At 51.0% G+C, this 20,307-nt stretch overlaps 1 protein-coding gene across 21 annotated transcripts; it reads right to left on the reverse strand.

Annotated features, from left to right (window-relative positions):
- Nucleotides 1–46: 46 nt before the first annotated feature.
- On the reverse strand, nt 47–19,209 carry ZNF384 (zinc finger protein 384). 21 transcript variants are annotated; one of them, XM_033404311.2, is made up of 12 exons: nt 18,989–19,209; nt 17,759–17,818; nt 11,334–11,404; nt 10,808–11,045; nt 10,524–10,571; nt 9,987–10,320; nt 9,051–9,143; nt 5,315–5,539; nt 4,431–4,613; nt 2,867–2,945; nt 1,940–2,098; nt 47–1,367 (listed from the first exon to the last, which is right to left on the reverse strand). In XM_033404311.2, the coding sequence occupies exons 3-12, from the start codon at nt 11,397–11,399 to the stop codon at nt 1,002–1,004; spliced, it is 1,791 nt and encodes a 596-aa protein (XP_033260202.1). In that variant the 5' UTR covers nt 11,400–11,404; nt 17,759–17,818; nt 18,989–19,209; the 3' UTR covers nt 47–1,001. The 21 variants fall into 21 exon arrangements, with proteins under 21 accessions (XP_033260202.1, XP_049549896.1, XP_033260201.1 ...); XM_049693939.1 differs by having other exon boundaries at nt 18,723–18,996; XM_033404310.2 differs by lacking the exon at nt 18,989–19,209 and adding an exon at nt 18,331–18,528.
- Nucleotides 19,210–20,307: the final 1,098 nt, after the last annotated feature.

Here is a 20,307-nt window from a genome sequence, read left to right on the forward strand (position 1 = left end):
GGTGGAGAAAAACAAAAGGGACAAAAATAAACATCAAATATGAAAATTCTCAGAGATAATGCATTTATAAACACAGAAATGGTTACAACAAAGATGGCCGTGATGAGTGGGTATATATATATTTATATATATATATTTATATATAAATCCGTGTCCGGCAACTGACCGCGGCACCTAGGGAGCTAAGTCCAGTCCTTGCATCTGCCCCGAACTCTCCCTTCTCTGCAGCCCCCTTATCGTGGGGTTTCATAAAGAACCCGCAGCTCCTTAGGTTGGGGACGGGGAGACTGAGCACAGGGCCTCGGCTGGCAGAGAAGGGGAGAGGCTCCAAGGAAAACCATAACCCACACTTCTAAGCCACCGTCGGCCATTTTGGGGATCTCCGGCCCCTTGGGGACCACATCTCAGCCCTTGCCCCTTTACAAATAAAGGGGGTCTGACCCGCCCCAGACCTCCCTCCAGCATCAGGTAGGAAGTGAAGTGAGATCATGAGGGGAAGAAAACGGCTCCCAGGGACAGGGGCACGGGAGGAACCTGTTCTTTCGCAGGCAAGAACAGAACAGGAGGCTGCTTGCATTTAGGGCTCCCTCCTCTGTGCCGTCCGGGAGTGCCAGCCTCTAGTCCTCTGTCAGCCCGAGCTTGGAGGATTACGAGGGTGAGGAGAGAGTAAGTGCCCACGCTGGAAAAGTCTCTATGAGGTCATAGCAAACCCCTCCCCTGAGCACCAACCCCCAATGTTAAAAGCTACGCTTAGGCGGGAGGCTGCTGGATTACGCGACCAGCTCAGTACTCCTCTGCCATTCAGGAGGGCTGACGTTCCTTCGGAAGAGGAGCTGAGACAATAAGGATGGTATCCTGTGAGAGAAGGCCATGCCTGAGGCCCAAGGAGATGGAGCCGTGGCCTGTCAAGGAAGAAGAGGACTTTTCCCACCAAGAGGAGCTGGAGAAAGAAGGGACCAGAGCCTCTTTCCCCTCTCCCCGGGGGACGGCAGCACAGGTCTCTACGAGCTGGCCAGGTGCTCTACCTGGATGGTGCTGGTGGTGACGGTGAGGCAGATGTCCTTGTGGTGCTCTGCCGTCTTATAGGGGGTCAGGTCGAAGGAGCACTGGGGCGGGGGATTGGGGTTGCTGTCCCCGCCACCCCCGCCCTGGGGGGCCGCCCCCGGGGACTGGAAGTGCGGAGGCTGTGGCGGCTGCTGCTGTGGCTGCTGCGAAGCCTGGGAGGCCTGGGCCTGGGCCTGCGCTTGGGCCTGCGCTTGAGCCTGGGCCTGGGCCTGGGCCACTGCCGCCGCCGCCGCCGCCGCCTGCACCTGCTGCTGGAGATCAGGAGGGTTGTGTTTGCGCATGTGCTTCATCAGGTACGTCTCCTGAGGGGGATGGAAGAGGGGTTGAGGGAAGAAAGAGAAGGAAGGAAGCTCCCTGTAACCAGCACCCCGGGCTGTTACCTTGAACAGAACGACACTTATACAGAGGCGCTCTGGAGCCACGCGGGTTCTCCCCATGAGCCACTTTCAGTGCTCGCACCGCGTGGACAAGGTGGGGGGGACCTTTAGGGTAACCGTGGGCATTCAGCTGGCATGGGGAAAGCTGTCACTTTCTCAAAGATCTCTGAATGGAACAACCTGACCACCTTTTTCTGGAGTCTAATGGAAAACATCTAACTGAAATCTCTCGTCTCTCACAATTTCAAGACGCTTTCTTTTGTCCTGTGTCTAAGTAAAATGAAGACTCACTGCTGAGCAATCGCTATAGGCTTAAGGGACCAGGCATCCCCCAAATTCCTCAGCTCTGCGTCTGTTCAGTTTCTGTTCTCTTTACTGATCCCGGCAAGGTGGAGCAAGGGATGGATGGGGTGTATTCACTGCGGCAGCTCTTTATCGGAAAGGCGGGGTGAAGCCGCTTGCGGGGGCGGGGGGGGAGGGGGGCTCCGAGTGCTCACCGACGTGTACGCCCGGCTGCAGATGGTGCAGGTGTACACCTTGGCATGCTTCACTGTGTGCGTGGACAGGTGCACCTCCAGCGAGGTCGCGTCCGTGTATGCCCGGTGACAGTTGTGGCACTTGAAGGGTTTATCTTTGTTGTGCTGCCGCCTGTGGGACTGAGAAAACAAGGAGAAATCAGGACGGCTGCACCACTCTGCCCTCCTGCCTCCTTGACCTTAATGGAAAGCCCTGGGCTGGGTGCCAGGCCTCCTGGGTTCTCTTACATCTGAAGGCAGCAGAAATTGCTTCAAATGAAACTTCAGACGCTACCAGCTAAGGGAAGCAGCATCCTGCAGGATCCTTAAAGTCAGAATGACGGCTACGCCTGGTCCCACTAGTCCAGTGGTTCTCAAAGGGAGGCATGGGGACTGCCAGGGAACACCAAGACCTTTTCAGGGGGCCCGCAAGGTCACAACTATTTTCAAAATAATAATAATAATAAGACACCGTTTGCCTTTTCACTCTCATTCTTTCATGACTATACAGAGATTACACGACGTGTAATATCGTAAAGACTGAACGCAGCAGATAAGAGAATCTCTCCATCTTCTAGTAAGCCAGACATTAGAGAAACGTGCATAAACATAAAGCAATGCCGTTCTTCTCACCAAACTTTTTGCAGGAAGGGAGGTTAAAAGATATGTTATTTATGTTAATGTACAATGGGGTTTGTTATTTTTAAACAAATTACTAAATAGTTTTTCAGTTTCATAACATCTACGTAATTAGGTGTTACCCACATCAACGAAAGCTCTTTGGGCTCCCCAGTGACTGTTAAGAACGTAAAGCGGCCTGAAAAAGTTTGAGAACCACTGTACTAGTCAAACGGCACTGTGACCCCAAGTCTTAGACTCAAGGCCTCGTGTGGAGGGTGGAGCACCTACCTGCAGGTTGGAGAGCTGTGTGAAGGCTTTCTCGCAGCCCGGGTGTGCACATTTGTACGGCCTATCCCCGGTGTGGATTCTGCACGGGACGAGAGAAGAAGAAAGGGGAAGGACATCAGCAAGGCCGCTCAGGGACCAGCGCCTTAACAGGCCTCCTCTGGGAGCACAGGGTGGGTCTCCAGGAGACGCCGGCTCAGGCCAGCGGGCCCGACTGCTGCTCGCTGCCCGCACCACTCCGCTCAAGCTGGGCTCCTCTCTGCTGGCGGAGGGCCGGGGGCTGGGTGGCCAAGGCGCGGGGAGGCCACGATCTGGCAGCCAAGGCAGCTCCTACAGTCACCGGCCCTCACGAGAGTTCAGAAACTTGAGATAAACACACGGCGAGAAAAAAGAAACACATAACACTTCTCCCTTGGCCTCCAACATACAGCCAGAAACTACCCCTTCAGCCTTAACACCAATCCCAGAGCAAGTTCTGGGGTCAAAGAAAAGCACAGAGTTATGCGAACTGTGAAGGGCAGCAGCAACATCGATGCTGGTGGAAGCTCCTTGGGGCTTTTCCCAGCTCAGCCCCTAACGGCAGGAAATGCCTAGTTTAGTACTGATCTGACCTCTTTCCAAACACTATAGGGCCCTCTGCTGAGACGAGCCAAGGACTTGAAGGTTGGCAGAACCCTACTCCTTGGCAGGGACTTCAGAACCATCTCTGTGACCAGGTGCTTTTCGAGATCCCGGGTATGAAATCCTGAAAACCTCGCAGGACACGTCTCCTTGTGAGGAAAGCCCGATTCCTCCTCTTCGAGAAGCAAGCTGTCGGACCACTTTAAGAGGGATCGCCACCTCCAGAAGCAGCCGGGAGAGGAGACCTGTAGCCAGCAGGAGTCTGGACTCCAGCTCAACTTGAGATCCCACTGGAGACCATCAGCTCTTCCAGGAGGCAGGCTCGCCTCTGAGCCACTCCAGATTCACGGGACAAAGTACACATCCTTACGGAGTAGGAGCATTTTCGTCTCATTTGCCGGTTCTCTGTGAACATTTACGCTGTGCTTTGTTCTCTCCTGTACCCCTGGCATCCCTCGGAGCCTTGCTTGGTGCTGTAGGTGTCGCTGAGTTGGTACCCAGCTGAAGTCTGATTATACCTCCTCCCGTTCATAATCGGTGCCCTAAGGGCTAGAGGGATGGTCTTCTCCGACCAAATGGCCCTGCTTTGACATCGAGAATCTTGCAGGATGTGTGCACAGGTGTCTCCAGGGAGGGAAATGAGGGAAGGAAACGTCGGCTCTGCTCCCAGTGAGTTTCCTCCTCCCTCGGATCAGGGAATGTCCCACAGTCACTGTGTCTCCTCGGCGCTGCTTCTGCCCCAGAAAGGCTCTCTGAGCGTCCACTTGCGTCTCCAGTCTTGCTTGGTCTTCCTCCCAGATGCCAGCTGTGCTCTCCTCCGGCCAGCTCTCTCCTCCAGCCGGGTCTCTCCCCCGCCCCCCGCATGCGGGTTGTTGTGTGTGTCCGGGGCGGGGGTGGGGAGGGCATGCCAGCGGGGCGGGGGCAGTAGCCCGCCACTCTCCCTTACCGTGTGTGCTGCTGGAGGTGGGAGAGCTGGCGGAAGGCCTTCTGGCAGTAGGAACAGTTGTAGGGCTTGGCCCCCGAGTGGATACGGAGGTGCTGGGCCAGGTAGGAGGTGTTGGCGAAGGTCTTGGAGCAGTGCGGGCACTTGTGGGGCTTGATGGTCTCCGTGTGCATCTTGGAGTGGATCCTGCCGGAGAGGAGAGGAGGGAAGGGGGGAGGAGGGAGCGGTTCGACACCACGGGCTCAGCTCTCCGCTGGGTGAAATGATGTTGCTTGACGGATGAGAGCACCCCTTCCTCCCTCCCCCACAAACCCGCGCCGGCCTGGAGAGGCTCGTGAAGAGGACACCCACATCTAGGTTGCTGCTCATCTTAAGTCGGTGGCTAGAATGGCAGTGAGATGATGAAGAGCTGCACCCCTGGCTCCTGTAACCTTAAAGATTTCGGTCTCGTCAGCCCTCTGCTTTGTGCCAAGGTTACACACTCACCACAGACACCCTGCTTCCAAACAGTAATTTGAACAAAGACCAACACCGCCTGTCCCCCATGGACCTGAGGTTGAATGCACACCTTGGCTCTGAACTGACGCATATAGTAAAAGCAGGGCCTGCTCTGCAGAAGATTTCCGAACACAGACACAGAGAGAAGCCACATAAATCGTTGCAGACCTTGGGACCGGAGAGCACAATGTTCCAGGCACCACCCCCAAGCTGCAGGGATACGCAGTTTAGTTTTCACAGACAGCAGTGGGAGAGAATCGAGGCTCCCAAAGGGCAGAGTTGAAAGGGACAAAAGAAAACATGTGGAGAAGAGAGGAGGCGTGGGCCACGTGGCCTCGGGGTGAGGGGTCCACGGCAGGGAGTCGGGGGGAGACTGAAAGCAGCCTTACCGGGTGTGCTGCTGGAGGTGAGAGAGCTGGCGGAAGGACTTCTCACAGAAGTTACAACTGTAGGGCTTGGCCCCCGAGTGGATACGGATGTGCTGGGCCAGGTAGGAGCTGTTGGCGAACGTCTTGGAGCAGTGTGGGCACTTGTGGGGCTTGGTCTCGGTGTGTGACTTGGAGTGGATCTGCATCTCCGACTTCGAGTAGAACGTCAGGGAGCACATCCGGCACCTGGGCCAAGGGAGGGCAGCAGTTAGGACCCTGCCCACCATGAGGGCGTTGCTGAACCCGCCCCTCCACTTCCAAAGATGCCAACCTATCTGATCTCTCTTCTATTCCAGCGACAACGCGAGGCCCTCGAGAGGAGGAGCTCTATTTTATCTACCGTTACAGTCTGCCCTTCTAATACAGCCCAACACAAGTATTTAATAAGTGTTTGCTGAAATGCCTGGACTCCCTAAGTGTGTACATAAACAAGAATTCAACCAGGTAAGACAGGAAACTCTTATTACAGGCCCTGGGCTGACACGGCCTTCACCGGACCAGGAGTATCACCTAGCCTCTGTCTTCCTTCTGCCTGTAACTTGACTTCAGATTTCTAAAGAACCCCTTTCCCCAGTTTCCCGTGGAGAAAGTACATCCCTCAGGTAATCCTCAAGCTCCTGAGGTGACAATGAGGACGAACTGACTAGATTCCTCAGAGGACTTTTCTCCTGTCTCCTCAGATAACTGTCTTCTCTCAGATTTTCTCCTTTTTGCCAGTGATTTCTAGAGGGATGAGGTAAGAATTACCAGGGTTATTTGGAGGGGGCTTTCCCAAACCACATGTCCGGCCTCCGCTCTGGATCTGATGTTCCACCGACTCCCCCCGGCCCCCGGCCCCCTGGCAATCAAGTGAGAATTACTTCTGCAACGAGCCAAGGTAACTGCTGGAGTGGGTTGTATCCCTCAAATATGAAGGAGAAAAAAAAGACTGGCAAAATACCGAGCCTCCCCGCTAAACCTTTCCTCTTTCCTAGCTCAATGCCAGCACTTCGGGTTGACAACAGTATCATCTGAATACACTTTCATGCATCATCTGAGCTGGTAATCCTTCTTCCTGCTCTTATACTGCCCAACAATATCAAATAAGGAGGCCTGTGGGCAAGATAAGTCACAATTATTCAGACTTTACTGGGCGAAAGCTATCTATATGTGAGCTGGAACCCTATCACTCAACAACTCACCAGCACACAATGTGGGCTGAAGCCAGGCCACTGGGGCAAGTCCCTCTTCTCTGGGTCCCCCCCAACGTCTCTCTCTAGGAGGGGCTTAGGATGGTGAAGGGTGACTTCTGCTTTTTTCCTGATCCCAAGAGAATATGCAGAGAATAACTGAGATGCAGACTAAAAAGAACTCTGAGCTCCTCAGAGAAGAAGAGACCACTGTTACTTGGGGGTATGGTTCATGTGTTAATGCTTCCATTAAAAATCCAATCATTGAGGCCAATTTCTAGTTCTCTAGTCACTTGATAATTCTGAAAGAAATCCGATTACCTGTTTACCAACCCCTGGCTGTTGTCTGGGATGCCCAACCATTGTGTGGGAGGGTGGGAGGTTCTGTTTATAGTTAGCAGGGTCCAAAGGACACAGCCAACAGAAGTCTGGACACCGGGGCTCTACTCAGGGTTCAGTTACAGGCTTGCTCATCAATCTAGACCTCAATTTTCTGGTCTGTAAAATGGAGAGATAAATAACTGCCCCCCAAAGGGCCAGCAAACACCCAGGAGAGTCAATGGTAAGCCAAGCATTCGCTAACAATAAAACCGCATTAAGGTCAGCAGCACCAGTGCTGAATGAGCTCATGCTGCTATAGACTTCACTAAAACTGAGGTTAGAAAACTAGACACAGTGTCACTTGGAGAGGAACTGCACTAGAGTTACAAAACAGCTTCCCTCTGCTAAGATTTCTCAGACAGGTGGAGTGATTTTAGCTCAAGCAAAACCTCATTAGTTTGCCTGTGAATGCTGAACACATAACTGCACCCCTTAACCTGAAATTAGTTATAGAAGAGAAAATCACCCTCTTCCTCAAAGTTTTCAACGAGGGAAGAATCTGCAAAACTTAAACTCACCAATAATGGACTGAAACAACATGAGCTGTCTCCAGAGGTATGAGTATAATAAGGATAACATAACAATAACACAGTAATAACGGTAGTAATAAGTGCCACCTGTTGTTGTGCCTGACACTGCCGGGCTCCAATTAGGTCCTTTAAACACATTGTTTCCGCTCCTTAAAACAACCTGGCAAGTACTATCCCTGTTCTACAGAAAGGAGCACAAAGGCTCAGAAAGGTAAAGCAATTTGCCAAAGGGCGAACAGTGACTCATTCTCACCTAACCTTAAGACTCCTCACACTAGAGGTATCCAGGGGGAAGCTGGACCATCCTATCATCTGCCAGAAATGTTTAAACACTAAAACTACAGAGAAGCCAAATAAGTACAAGCCTAATGCAAGATGTCAGGTGCTGGGAAAGAAACCCGATTAGGAGAGCTGTGGCAGTGGGCAGTGGCCTTGTCGCTGGGCGCACAGCTCCAGGGGGCACCATTCACACCCGACACCACAAGGGTGCTCCCTTGGAGGCCTGCAAGGCAATGGCCTTGGTTACAGTAACCGCTTTGAAGTGAATTATCAACGCTTTTTCCCCTAAGATGTTCAAAAACACTTTCAGATACTCTGATTTTCCCTCAAAACATTTCCACAGGATAGATGAGGGCCATGACTGGTCTTCAAATTTTACTAGAAATAAGTTGACTTGCCCAGAGAAAAAGAACCCAGTTCCCCTAATACCCAGTCAAATGCCACAGACCACAGGAATGGATGTGGTTGACCCACACCTGTATCGAAACAGGGACTCCTCGTGATTAAAAAGATTCCTTTGGGACCTCAGAGTTCTGAGTTTCTGAAGAAATTGCATTTACCTATAACATAATCAATTCCCCCTTAAATTCAGAGTTCCCTTTAGTCACCTGGAGGTAGTGTGTGGAAAATCCTATCAGGGCTGCCCTCCAATTGTACGTTCACATTTCTTTGCACATGCACAGTGTGGCAAGTCCAGAAATAGCTTTAGTGTGGGTCCGGAAGACAAAGAGAGAGAAACCTTGGCAGAACCAGATGACGCTGATCCACGGGAAGGGCCCTACAGAGTGTCAGGGAGCCCCCCACCGTTCCTGCAACAACCGGTCTTGTTCAGGTGTAGCTCCAAGTCACAATGACCTCACTTTAAGCCAACACATAAAAATCCAAATCTCTACAAAATAAATTTAAAAGGGATTTTCATTTTATGGAATGTATGATACCTTTAAATGAACCAAACTTGTCAAGTACCTTTATAATATGATGTAAACATTGCTCAGGAACACTTTTACTGTGTAAGTGGGGTACACCTGTAATAATAAAGCTGCAGTGAACTTTCAGATTACGAGCTGGAATTCTGCAGTGCTCAATACTTTCTGCATAGCAACACTCCCCTCATTTTGACTTACAAAGACGGATTTAAACGCTCGGAACTCTCCATGGTAGAAGTGTACAACACATAAAAGTAAATGCTAAATGATGACTATTTCTCATCTCTTTCGAAGTTCCCAACATTTCAAATCTCATTTGATATATAACTCCCAAGAGCTGGGAGGCATAAACAGAATTCTCCCCATTTTACAGATGAGGAAACTGAGGCCCAGAGAGGGGAAAAGGACTTGCCCAGGGTCACACAGCAAGTTCGTGGTGGAGCCGGGAACTGAATCCATGAGCCCAAGGCTCTGTCCATTTCCTGTGCCGCAGTTCCCTTCGCTCCTAAAATGGGAACAACATTGCCCATCTCGGTACACTAAGGACAGACCCAGTCTCCCAGCCATGCACATCTACCCCTGTCTGTGTCAAAGCTGTGACGGTGGCTATTCCACTCTGTACACTGGGACCAGACTCCCCAAACCCACTAGGGCCCTTGACGGTTCTCAAGGGGATTAAAAGATTTCCACCTTTCAAAGGGCAGGGAGTTTAGATATGTAATTATTTTTGTATAGTACCACATGCAAATATGCTTATAATGCTTTTCGGCAATGGACGACTTAAAGGAAGTAGAGGATCAAAAGAACTTCCATGAATGAGAAAGTGAGAAAACAGCCATCTCACAAGCATATATTCCACAGGGGGAAGGGGAGGTATCCTATTCGTTCCACCTTTTTATACAGACCCCTCCCATCATCCCAACCATGCAGGGTCAGGCAGGCTCAATGCTCAAATACGGCCCAAGAACCGGTGGATAGCACACTGGTTAAGGTTAGGGGCTTACCAGAAATGTTTCTTGAAAAAATAGGAATGGAAAATGTAGAAACCAAAAAGGAGCTGGAGACAAGAGTCTCAAACCCAATCTAAAGCCTCATTACAAGAAAGAAATTCCATTACGTCACCCCAAAATAAGTCAATGCTGAAGACCTCAAAGAAGGAAGGGGTGAAATGGGTCTGCATCCTGGGGAAGAGGAGCCAGAGAAGGGCCAGAAGCTCCACCGTCCTAACCCTCAACAGAACACTTGACATGCACGTGGATCCGAGGCGGAAGCTGCCGGAGCGCGGAGCCCGATGGGGGCAGGGAAGCTGAGAGAGCCGCACCCCACCCTGCCCGGCTCTGATCCTCACCTGTAGGTCTTGCCGTCTTTCTGATGGTCATCGTCATCCTCAGGGGAGAGGACGTAAGGGTCGTTCATCTCGGGAAGCCCCGATTCCAGCATCCGCTTCTTCTTTCGGCCCCGGGGGGGCTTAGCGGCCACAGTGCCGCCGCCGCCACCGCCGCCGCCTCCTTCCTCTGTTAGGGTCGATGCTACCTTCTTAGAGAGGTCAGGGACCACCTGCAGGGCTTGTGAGCCAGGGGGAAGAGCTGAGACAATCATGGGAGCCGAAATGGGGAAGGTCTGAGCTGACGAGGCTGTGGTCACGAGGGAGCCTGAGGGGGATGTGATAACCAAGCCGGGACCTAGGATTGTGAGAAAAAGGAGATGGTGTCATGTTGCCCAGTCCGGATCCTAGTCCTACGTCATTTTCCCCAGATCATGGTCTATTTAACCCCTCACCACCGCCCCCCCCGCCCAGAGTATACAGGAAACCCCAAACCCTGTAGAAAGACAATGGTCTCCTAACCCCTGTCCCCACCCCACCCCCAGTAACAGTGAGATTTACCCCTTGATTGACTCCCTTCTCTTCTCCACCTCTGAGAACAGGAGACTCCTTGATTCAGAGAAGGAAAGAATGTCACCTCCTCAAAGGCAGGGACCGCATCTTCTACTTCTTTGTATCGCCCACAATGCCTAGCGCATTGCTAGGCACACAGTAGGCACTTAATAAAAATCTGATTGAGTAATCAAACACATATCCCACTCCCCAAGTCCTTGGCGCCCTCCAGCCTGGGGTACTGATCGTGGAGGATCAACACCTCAGATTGGAGAAGAGCAGAGGGTGCTCACCAGCGGTCATCAGTCCTGTCGACGGCACAGGGACCACCGTGATATTCTGGGTAACGGATGCCTGGCTATGTGGGGTCAGCTGGTCTGACTTGGACTCTGTGTCCATGCTGATGCCCGAGGGCAGGGACACCGAGGCAGGCACTGTCAGCAAGGTGGGGTAGTGGGGTGGAGCCAGCCCACAGCCCTTCTCCGGCAACAGCTGGTCCTTCATCTTGTTGATGAACATCGTGTTCTCAATCTGAAAGAAAAGGAACGGGACAGTGGCCTCTGAGGGAGAGTCCCGAGTCTGTCTCCTCCCTCGGCACCTCACACTGTCCATCCTCTGTGGGGATCAAAAGGCGGGTGGTTAATATCTGTGCTTCCAGAGAGAAGCTGAACAGAAACACTGTGTAATTCTCAACGATGGGGGGCCTGGCGAAACAGCATGGGATTTATCTTGCTTCAGTGTCCACGGTAACAGGACTTGCTACTCAGAGCTGAAAAAAGTACCCAGTGGAGCAGAAGCAAAAAACCAAACACCACGTACCTGTCCTGAGACCGTGGGGATGGAAGGCCAGAAGTACGGGTTAGAATTGAAGTGAGATTCTTCCATTCTACCTGAAGAAGGAAACGAGACCACATCACACTCAGGAATCATCTGAAGCAGCTGAGCAAGGGCGAAGGGGCGCTGAGGAGCTCCGGGTCTCTTCCCACAGGGCTGGGAGTGAGGAGTCAAGGCCTCAGGATCTAGCATATTAGTCCCTCTGGTCAGAGCCACTCACCACTACATCCCCATCCAACAGAGGCTATCCCAGTTCAGATGCTGGTGAAAGAACTTACACACATCTCATTTACCCACACAATGTTTCCTGTACCCCAAATAAACAGAAGTGGTATTTCTTTCTTTGGCTGACAGAAAGAGAAATTGAAGTCCTGAGAGAGGAAGGCTCGGACCCAAGGTCCACACAAAGCAGGTCACCGATCGGCCTGAAAACAGCCAGGGTACCTGTCATTGTTCCTCTCCTTTCACCCCTCAAATCCATCTTCCTTGAAATAAACAATTTCAAGGGTTCCAACTGACATGTCTATAGTTCCCTGTAGCCTGAAAAGGTTCTAGGCCAGAATACAAAATGTCCAAGAGAATTAAAGAATGAAATTGGCGAGAATCAGAATCAAGGTCTTTGGGGTACCAGATGATATCTGGGGACCACGCCCCATGGATCCCACCAAGGTCTGAGAACATCTGTGATGCTGCACTGGGTACCACACACACTGGACTGACCAGTAAGAACCTAGGAGTTACCAGTTTTAAAAGGGGTTCTAGGGAATTTCCTGGCGGTCCAGTGGTTAGGACTCTGCGCTTTCACTGCCGAGGGCTCGGGTTCGATCCCTGGTCGGGGGACTAAGATCCTGCAAGCCACATGGCACGGCCAAAAAAAAAGGGGGGACTGTTTCCAGCACCAGCACCCCAGATCTCCACCTAAAGGGATTTAGAACAGGGACAATGGTGGGTCAGAACACACACACATTACCAGACTCCTCTGTAGTTCTCAAACACTATACCTCTAAGAGTTCAAGTTCTCCTCTGTACACGGATGACAAGTAAGCTTAAAACCTGGGGAGGGAAGAATAAGGAGCAAGAAAAGGAATCCCTCAGAATCATGTTGCAAGTCACCGATGGGTCCGGAACGCAGGCATCCCACCACTCATTTTCATACTCTGATCGCTTCTCCTAACAAGGCTTAATTGCAGGCTACTGGTCCAGAGTAGCTTCCCAAAAGCCTGGACCAGGAGAGATCCAGGCTGGCAGAGGCAGGGGAAGCGGGAGGAGGACACGGGTGGGAAGGGGAAGGGAGGGAATAAACATTAACACTGCGGTGCTGCTCCAGGCCGAGAGCGGCCAAGCTCCGGGAGGGGCAGAAGGACCACAGGACGCTGTGACTTGTAGCCTGGTCACACACATGGTCCCACTGAGGACACGCTGGAGGCGGACACCAGGGATTCTAAGAGATGGGCAGAGAAACTGGGTCTCAAGCAGTGACTAAGGAAACCAGGAAAGTTCTTCAGCAAAGGAGGTGAAGCAAAAGATCTCACTCTAAATGTAACGGTGTTCCTGGTCCTTCTCCAGAAACCTCATCACATTTTTTGCTCTACTGAACAACACTCTGAATTTTCATAAAACCTATAAAGGGAAGCAGAACTGAATTTCAGCCTATTTTTCCCCAAAAGTAGCAAAGTAGAGTAGCAAATCTGTGGCTACCACAGCGTCATACAAATGAGACTCAACTTTAAATGCCCTGAGGGTCAGGCACAGACCAATCCTGCTTCCCAAGTTATAAACACAGTAAAACCAGACACTCTCCACACGGGTGCCACCTAGCTCCCTGCCAGCTTTATAAAGGGCCTTGAGCCTCAGGCCCTCCGGAGGCAATGGACGTTGAGAAACAGTGAGATCACAGTGTAAGGGGATCCGATCTTGCCCAGCTTTGGGGGAGGCAGGGGCCACATCCTGAACTGCCCCCAGGTTCTAAGACAGGACCCATCACCCAGTAGGCAATGCCATACTTGGTGAACCGAGTGGCAGCAGACTTCGCATACGGACGCTGAAAGCCAAGCCAAGGGCTCCGACTGGGACCCACAGCCCCCATCCCTCTAACCTTCTAGCTGAGAGGCATGAAATCGACAAGGGTGGCGGCTGTGGTGGAAATGCAGTAGAGAATCAGGCTGGAGAGTAAAGGAAAGGAGGATCTAATCATAATATCCCCCTAAAGAGACAAGGAAGTAAATGCATTACGGATGTGAAAATTTAGGAGGGAGGAACTGAGAGCCTGAAAATAAGGCTGTCCTCAGGATTCTGGCGAACAAGGCTCCTCCCCATGCCCAAACTACATCCATTCTTAGTGTCCTGCCAGGGGCTCAGGGGAAGCAGTTTCTGAGTCAAACATGGCCTGTAGGTTGTTACAAAGGGGCACGAAGTGACTTGGAGGACAATATCACCACCACCATTAGCATCTATTAAGAGCCCACTGTGTTCAAGGTACTGTTCTGAGCACTTTACAAGCGTCGCACCATTTAATCCCACAACAATTCTATGAAGCAGGAGAGTGCAATCCCTATTTTTCTTTTTTCTTTCTCTTTAAAAAAACATTTTACTGAAATATAGTTGATTTATAATGTTGTGTTACCCATTCTTCAAATGAGGAAACTGGAGGCAAACAGTAAACAGCAGAACAGGGATCTGAACCCAGGACCAAAGAGCAAGCTAGAAAAGGGTCCTACAAGAGACCAACTCAAGTACATGCTCTCTGATGCTGGGGCTTGATTCACAAATCGAAATTTAGACTATTTCCAGAAATGGACTATATACTTTTCAGGTAGTTCTCAATAAATGCTTTCAACAATGAAGTTTTCAGGGAATTCCTTGGTGGTCGGTGGTTAGGATTCCACACTTTCACTGCCAAGGGCCCAGGTTCAATCCCTGGTCAGGGAACTAATATCCCACAAGCCACAGCATGGCTGCCAAAAAAAAAAAAAAGCAAACACCAAAAACGAAGTTTTCAATGACAGCAAAATGCAGTGAAAGATGATATTCTCTGTCCACATCCAGTGAAACCTCACCTGGCCACCAAGATAACTGATTTTAGAATGATGGGGTCTGAATTAAAAGGCCAGACTGTCCAGAAGGAGTAAATAGAAGGAAAGGCCCCTCCACCTCCCTGGATACCGTCTCTCACTCTGCTTTGGTTCCTAAAAGAACAAAGGTGAAGATCAGAACCACAGCCGCTCCCAGGACGAAATGATAAACGTGTCTGTGGCTCCTGATAAATACATCAGCCCAAAAGGGGGTGCACGGGGAGCCCTGCTTGCCCAACTGAAAGCAATATCCGCCTGCAGGATGACACCGGAGAAAGGGTCAACACTGTCCTGATGCCAGAACGTGATGTAAATGGCGCCCCCTGGGGTTGTGTCACAGGGTGCCCTGGCACCAGCTCACTCAAATACCTGCCAACTGTTGTCTTACCACTTCTCCTTTCAACTCTCTATTACGCATGGAGGAACACCCACCAAACCATCCTGACATCCAGGTACGCACATATGAACATTCTTAAAACCCGAAAAAAGCAATGATATTACAGGGAAACTTCACCTCTACACAGAGTGCCAGTTTTCTTTTGTTTGCTTTATATTTTGGCCACGCCGCATATCTTGCGGGATGTCAGTTCGACCAGGGATAGAACCCAGACCATGGTAGTGACAACACCGAATCCTAACCACTAGGCCACCAGGGAACTCCCCACAGAGCATCAGTTTTGATGATTATGCCAACACATTAAAAACAAACCAGAAGGGGTTCACCTTAGACTGGGAAGGAAGAGGCAGGCTTCTATTATAGCCCCAAAGCTCAGGAGAGAAGGAAGAACACAGTAGGTGGAAAGATGATGTTGGCAGATTGAAAATCTGGGTTCTAATTCCAACTTTACTACCGCACCATGCCTCTGCTGTTCTCCAATAAGAAGGGACGTTTACTATAATTAAGTTGGACAGCATTTTCCTTTCAAGAGGTTCAGGAACTACATACTCCTTTTCCAATCTCAAAAGAAATCTTGGAAGACTGAAAAGGTGATGAAAAAAGACAATATTAAGTTATGTCCATGAAACACATAGGAGGACTTGAACTCTTGCACCAGAGCTCTGTCCATCTGTTCATCCTTCCCCAGTGCTACCAGCCATCCAGGGATAAAGACATCACTGCCTCCAGCATTGCAGTTTTCGTAGAAGTACTGAAGACCACCACTTCTTTCCTGGTACTTACAATTTTTACATTTTTTCCCCCCAAAATAAAGCATGGTTTTCTTTTCTCAAGAAAATAACATTCTCTCACACAACCAACCTTTAGGAAATCATGAAATACACCAACCCAATTTAGTAGCCAGAGGATGGACCGAGGAATCAAAGCTTCCAGAATCTAGGTTTAGGCCCTACATCAGTAAATGACTCTGAGGAATTTACGACTCTCCTAAATTTCTACTTGGGTAAAGGATGGAAGCGTATCAAACCCCTAAAAAATTCATAAGGCACATGGAATTGAGATGGAGACAACACACAGAAGAAAAAGAATAAAATGCTCAAAGTACTCCTGAGGAGAGTTAGAGAAACACTTCCATGTGATGAGGACTATTCGTGACAATTAGCAGAAATTACATAGAGACCACATAATTATAAAGGAACTACCCAAAAGTATCAGATCTATAGCCCGCAGCTTACTAATCACCAACTAGAAGCACTAACAAGAAAGAGAGATGCAAAGAACAACCAACTCAAATTCAACTACAGAAAGAACTGGAGGGGCTTCCCTGGTGGCGCAGTGTTTAAGAATCCACCTGCCAATGCAGGGGACACGGGTTCAAGCCCTGCTCTGGGAAGATCCCACATGCCGCGGAGCAACTAAGCCCGTGCACCACAACTACTGAGCCTGCGCTCTAGAGCCCTCGAGCCACAACTACTGAAGCCCGCGCGCCTAGAGCCCGTGCTCCGCGACAAGAGAAGCCACCGCAGTGAGAAGCCCACACATTGCAACGAAGAGTAGCCCCTGCTCGCCGCAACTAGAGAAAGCCTGCGCGCAGCAACGAAGACCCAACGCAGTCAAAACTAAAAAAATTATTAAGAAAAAGAAAAAAGGAAAGAACTTGACACATGGATCTCGGACACTCTATTGAAAAAAACTGTTCCAAAATGCACAACTGCAGAAAGGTTGCAATATTAGCTAAGGACTTGAAGTGAGGAAACACACAGGACCATTTCTCCTCAGTTAGGAAACAAATCTTTTTCTCAGGTCCTAAGGGCATTCGAGAAGGGCCATCCCAATAGGATCTGGGGACTTGCTACTGTGAACTCTCCCAAGTACAAAATAACTGAGAACAGGTTTATCCCAATTCTATTGGGAAAACCATCACACCATGCCCAAAGAGACCAACAGGACCACTACCACCACAAAGCTGGCAATCTGAGCCAGCACCTTCTACCCTGGGCACCACTGGACCACTGTACCTGCACCCTGCAGGGAGAACGCCATAGTGGTTCCCCTTGTCCTGCCCGTTCCACTATTAACTGACGGACCTGCGCATTGTGAGGCAGGAAAGAAAAAACAAACCAAAAAAAAAAAGTCTGGAGAAGAGAGAATATGCACCTAATATTTAATCACCAACTCGGCTCAGAAAACCTATGGGGAATAAATTTTATAAACCAGCCTGGAATTGGTTCTCAGAAGACACCTCTAAGATTATAAGCTCTGAACTCAAACTCTCTTGGGTTGATATACTGTCATTCTCAGGCAACCTAAAACTCAATCACCATCAAACCTCATATTCTGAATTCTTCCAGAGCTACTTCTGGAGTCTACTCCATACAGTTTTATCCATTTTATTTCAAACTACCCACGAATCAGTTTTTTCCCCCCAAACTTCACCCTGCCACGTCAAATTCAAATAACATCATACCACGGATTCTAATCACTCACCAGGTCCACTCCAAACACTGATGCAACGTTAAGGATACAAACTCCACTCTAGACTCAGTTCTGCTTGTTCCAAACACGAGAAAGCCATTCCATTAGCTATGCCACGAAGGCTACAATGGCAACTAGGGCCCATTTATCTCCAAAGCAGAATAAATTTCTCCTTTGGACACAGTGCAACACTGCTTAGTGAGTTCACTTGAGCATCTCACAACTCATTCTTGTTGAGGACTGGTGGGCATGGAAGGTGATGGGGTACAGTGCCAACTTTCGCACAAAACTTCCTGGGTATCCTCAAAAGATAATACGAAGAGGCTGATTTTTCTCCTACAGCAAACACCAGTATTACAATTGCTATTACTTGAACAATTCTGTCACGCTGTCCGCAAAAGGGCCATTTGATTATGACCCCTTCGCCCCCCAAAACTGGAAAAGCCATTAACCCCAAATTGTCTTACCCTCTCTCTCTCTTCCTCCTGTCGTCTTATTCCTTGTCCTTTCCAGGGCTCCTGAACTTTCTGTAAACAAATTGTCTGGGTTACAGGGGCCGGTAAGGGTGCAGCCACCGGAGAACTGTGGAGAACCTCAGGAATTCTTTGACCATCAGCACTCAGTCCAGAAAGCAGGCGGACCCCCGACTAACCATCCAAAGATGCAAGGACAGAACGACAGCAGTGCAGGGCCACCCGCTATGTGGATACAAGGGAAATACATCCAATTCCCAGCAACTAAGATGAACTCTACCACCAGTGCGTGGGGTCCACCCCTGGGCTCAGACACTGGTTCTTCTTGGTCTCCCGGGGCCGCAGGTAACCGGAGGCGGGGGCGGGGGTGTGTGGGGACGGTTAGAGAACAGAAGAACTGGAAGAAGAGAAGCGTCCCTGCCTCCCAAGGATTGGCTCAGAAGGCAAAGCTGAGGACCCGGGGGGGATACACAAGCCCTTGTGTCAGGCACAGTGCCAGTTCAGGCCCAGGCACTTCCTCTGGCCTCCCCCCCCCCCCCCGCCGCGAGGACTTCGCCCCTGCCTACCCAAGGCCCTGCGCCAAGAAGTACCTCCCTCAGCACAGTGGTCTAGCTACTGGAGACCCCGGCTGTCCCCCAAACACCTTCGCTGCCCTGAGACAGCCCCTGGGCGCCTTCTCCTGAGGTCACCCACCACCCCTTCCTCTAAGACCCTTCTTTGGGACGCCCCTCCTTCCTCTCCGGGGAGCTGAACTCTGCCACCCACCAGACAGACACCCGCCCCCTAAACCCCCCCATTCCTCCCCATCGCCCGCTCCTCCACAACCACTTCCGGTTCCGGGACGGACACACGTACAGTCCCATCGTGGACCCCCCCTTCCCCGCCCCCCCCAAGGAAAAGGGGAGGGGGAAGGAGCAGAGAGCTCGGCGCGCGCCGGCTGCAGCGGCGCGAGACTCACCCGGCGGCAACGGCTGCGGCGGCGCCAGAGCCGGAGCCAGAGAGCGGGAGGGGCGGCGTTTGCTGGGAAGGAGGGAGCAGAGTGCGGTGGGAGGACCCGGAGGGGGCGAGGGGAGGGGGATAGCGCCAGGCGAGCGCGCGGGCACGCACTTTAGGCGCGAGGCAGACCCACACACTCACACGCACGGATCGTGCGCGAGACACCCGCAGGGCGGGGGCGCTAGGCAGTGGGTGGCCCCCTCCCTCCCTCCCTCCCCTAACACTCACCCGGAAGTGGTGCCGCAGCTCGTGCTCCCGAGAACCCCGATTCCTCCACGCCCCCTCCCTCCCTCCCTCCCTCCCCCCACTGGCTCGGAGTTGAGCCGCGGCTGAGAGAAGGCGGGAGCGCCGGAAACGAAAAGGGGGGAGGGAGGGAAATAGCAATGTTGGGGGGGCGGCAATGGGGAAAGGGGGGGTGAAAATGCAAAGGTCGAGTCACTTCCGGGAGCAGCTAAAGCACATCCGGCGCGGTTAGCGCTCCAGCATACTCAGGGCGGAAGTTACGACAGTAGGGGCGGAAGTAGCTTCTGCCCGGGGACGCGGTATACCCTCCAGGGATGTGACGCCACAGCGGAAGTGAAGGTGGGTTCTGCTCTAAGGGCAGGAGCCGAACCTTCACGACTGCGGTTCCGGGCTTCCGGAAGGGACTTCAGGGGAAGTGGGAGGGTGGAAACGCGACAGGTTCATGAATTATGCATCAAGGTACGAGGGGCGGTATGGATTCTTAAAAGACGGGTCCTGGTTCCCTTCCCTCAAGGGGCTATAGGCAGACGTAGGGAGTTACCATTCTTTTTTCTTACATACTCTCCAGAAGGTCTCAATGCTTTGAATATGAAAGAAAGGAAAAGGATGTGTCAGTAGTTTTCTGAGGTCCCTCCTTAGGCCCAAAGCGTGACTAATTAACCCACCCCACCCCCCCCCAGGCCTCAGAATCCGACCCCTGCCTAACCACACCCCTTACTCTCTTTGCTTTGGTCTCTAAGTTCTTGTGGCCCTCTTCCACATCTTTATCTCCTACTCACCTGGCTTTACTTTTAAATATAGCACTCACCTCTACCTGATTCTATATTGTTGGATGTCCTCCTCTTCTCACTGGAATATCGGCCCCACGAGGGCAAGGACTCTGAATTGTTCGCTGCTGTATCCTCAGAGCCTGGCACTTAGTAAGCAGTTGGTAAACGTTTGTTGCATCAATGAACAATTAATGTGAACTCTTTCAGGAAGCCTTCCTTGATTGCTCCAACGGTCTCGTTCTCCGAATTTCCACAGCATTTAGTCCGTACCTTTTTTTTTTTTTTTTTTGGCTGTTTTAACTATTTCATATATGTGACTCTTCAGAAAGTTTGTCAGCAACTCGGGAGAAACTGTCTCATACATGGTACCCTCCCACTGCTTTGTTGAGCACACAGTAGATGCTAAATAAATACATGCTATTTGAGTAAATGAATGCTGCCACCAGCCTGTCCCAGATCTGACCAGAATCCCTCTGGGCTCAGCTCTATTTTGAGTGAAACAGAATCAAAGTGCCTCCTATTAACAGTAATAGT

Source organism: Orcinus orca, chromosome 11 (genome assembly GCF_937001465.1).
Source record: "Orcinus orca chromosome 11, mOrcOrc1.1, whole genome shotgun sequence".
Taxonomy (NCBI): domain Eukaryota; kingdom Metazoa; phylum Chordata; class Mammalia; order Artiodactyla; family Delphinidae; genus Orcinus; species Orcinus orca.

Coding starts and splice junctions, on each gene's coding strand:
- ZNF384 (XM_033404311.2), bottom strand. CDS start 11,399: ATGGAAGAATCTCACTTCAATTCTAACCCGTACTTCTGGCCTTCCATC. Junction 10,321..10,523: donor AGAAGGGAGTCAATCAAGGG/GTAAATCTCACT, acceptor TCACAATCCTAG/GTCCCGGCTTGGTTATCACA. Junction 9,144..9,986: donor AAAGACGGCAAGACCTACAG/GTGAGGATCAGA, acceptor TTCCCATTTTAG/GAGCGAAGGGAACTGCGGCA.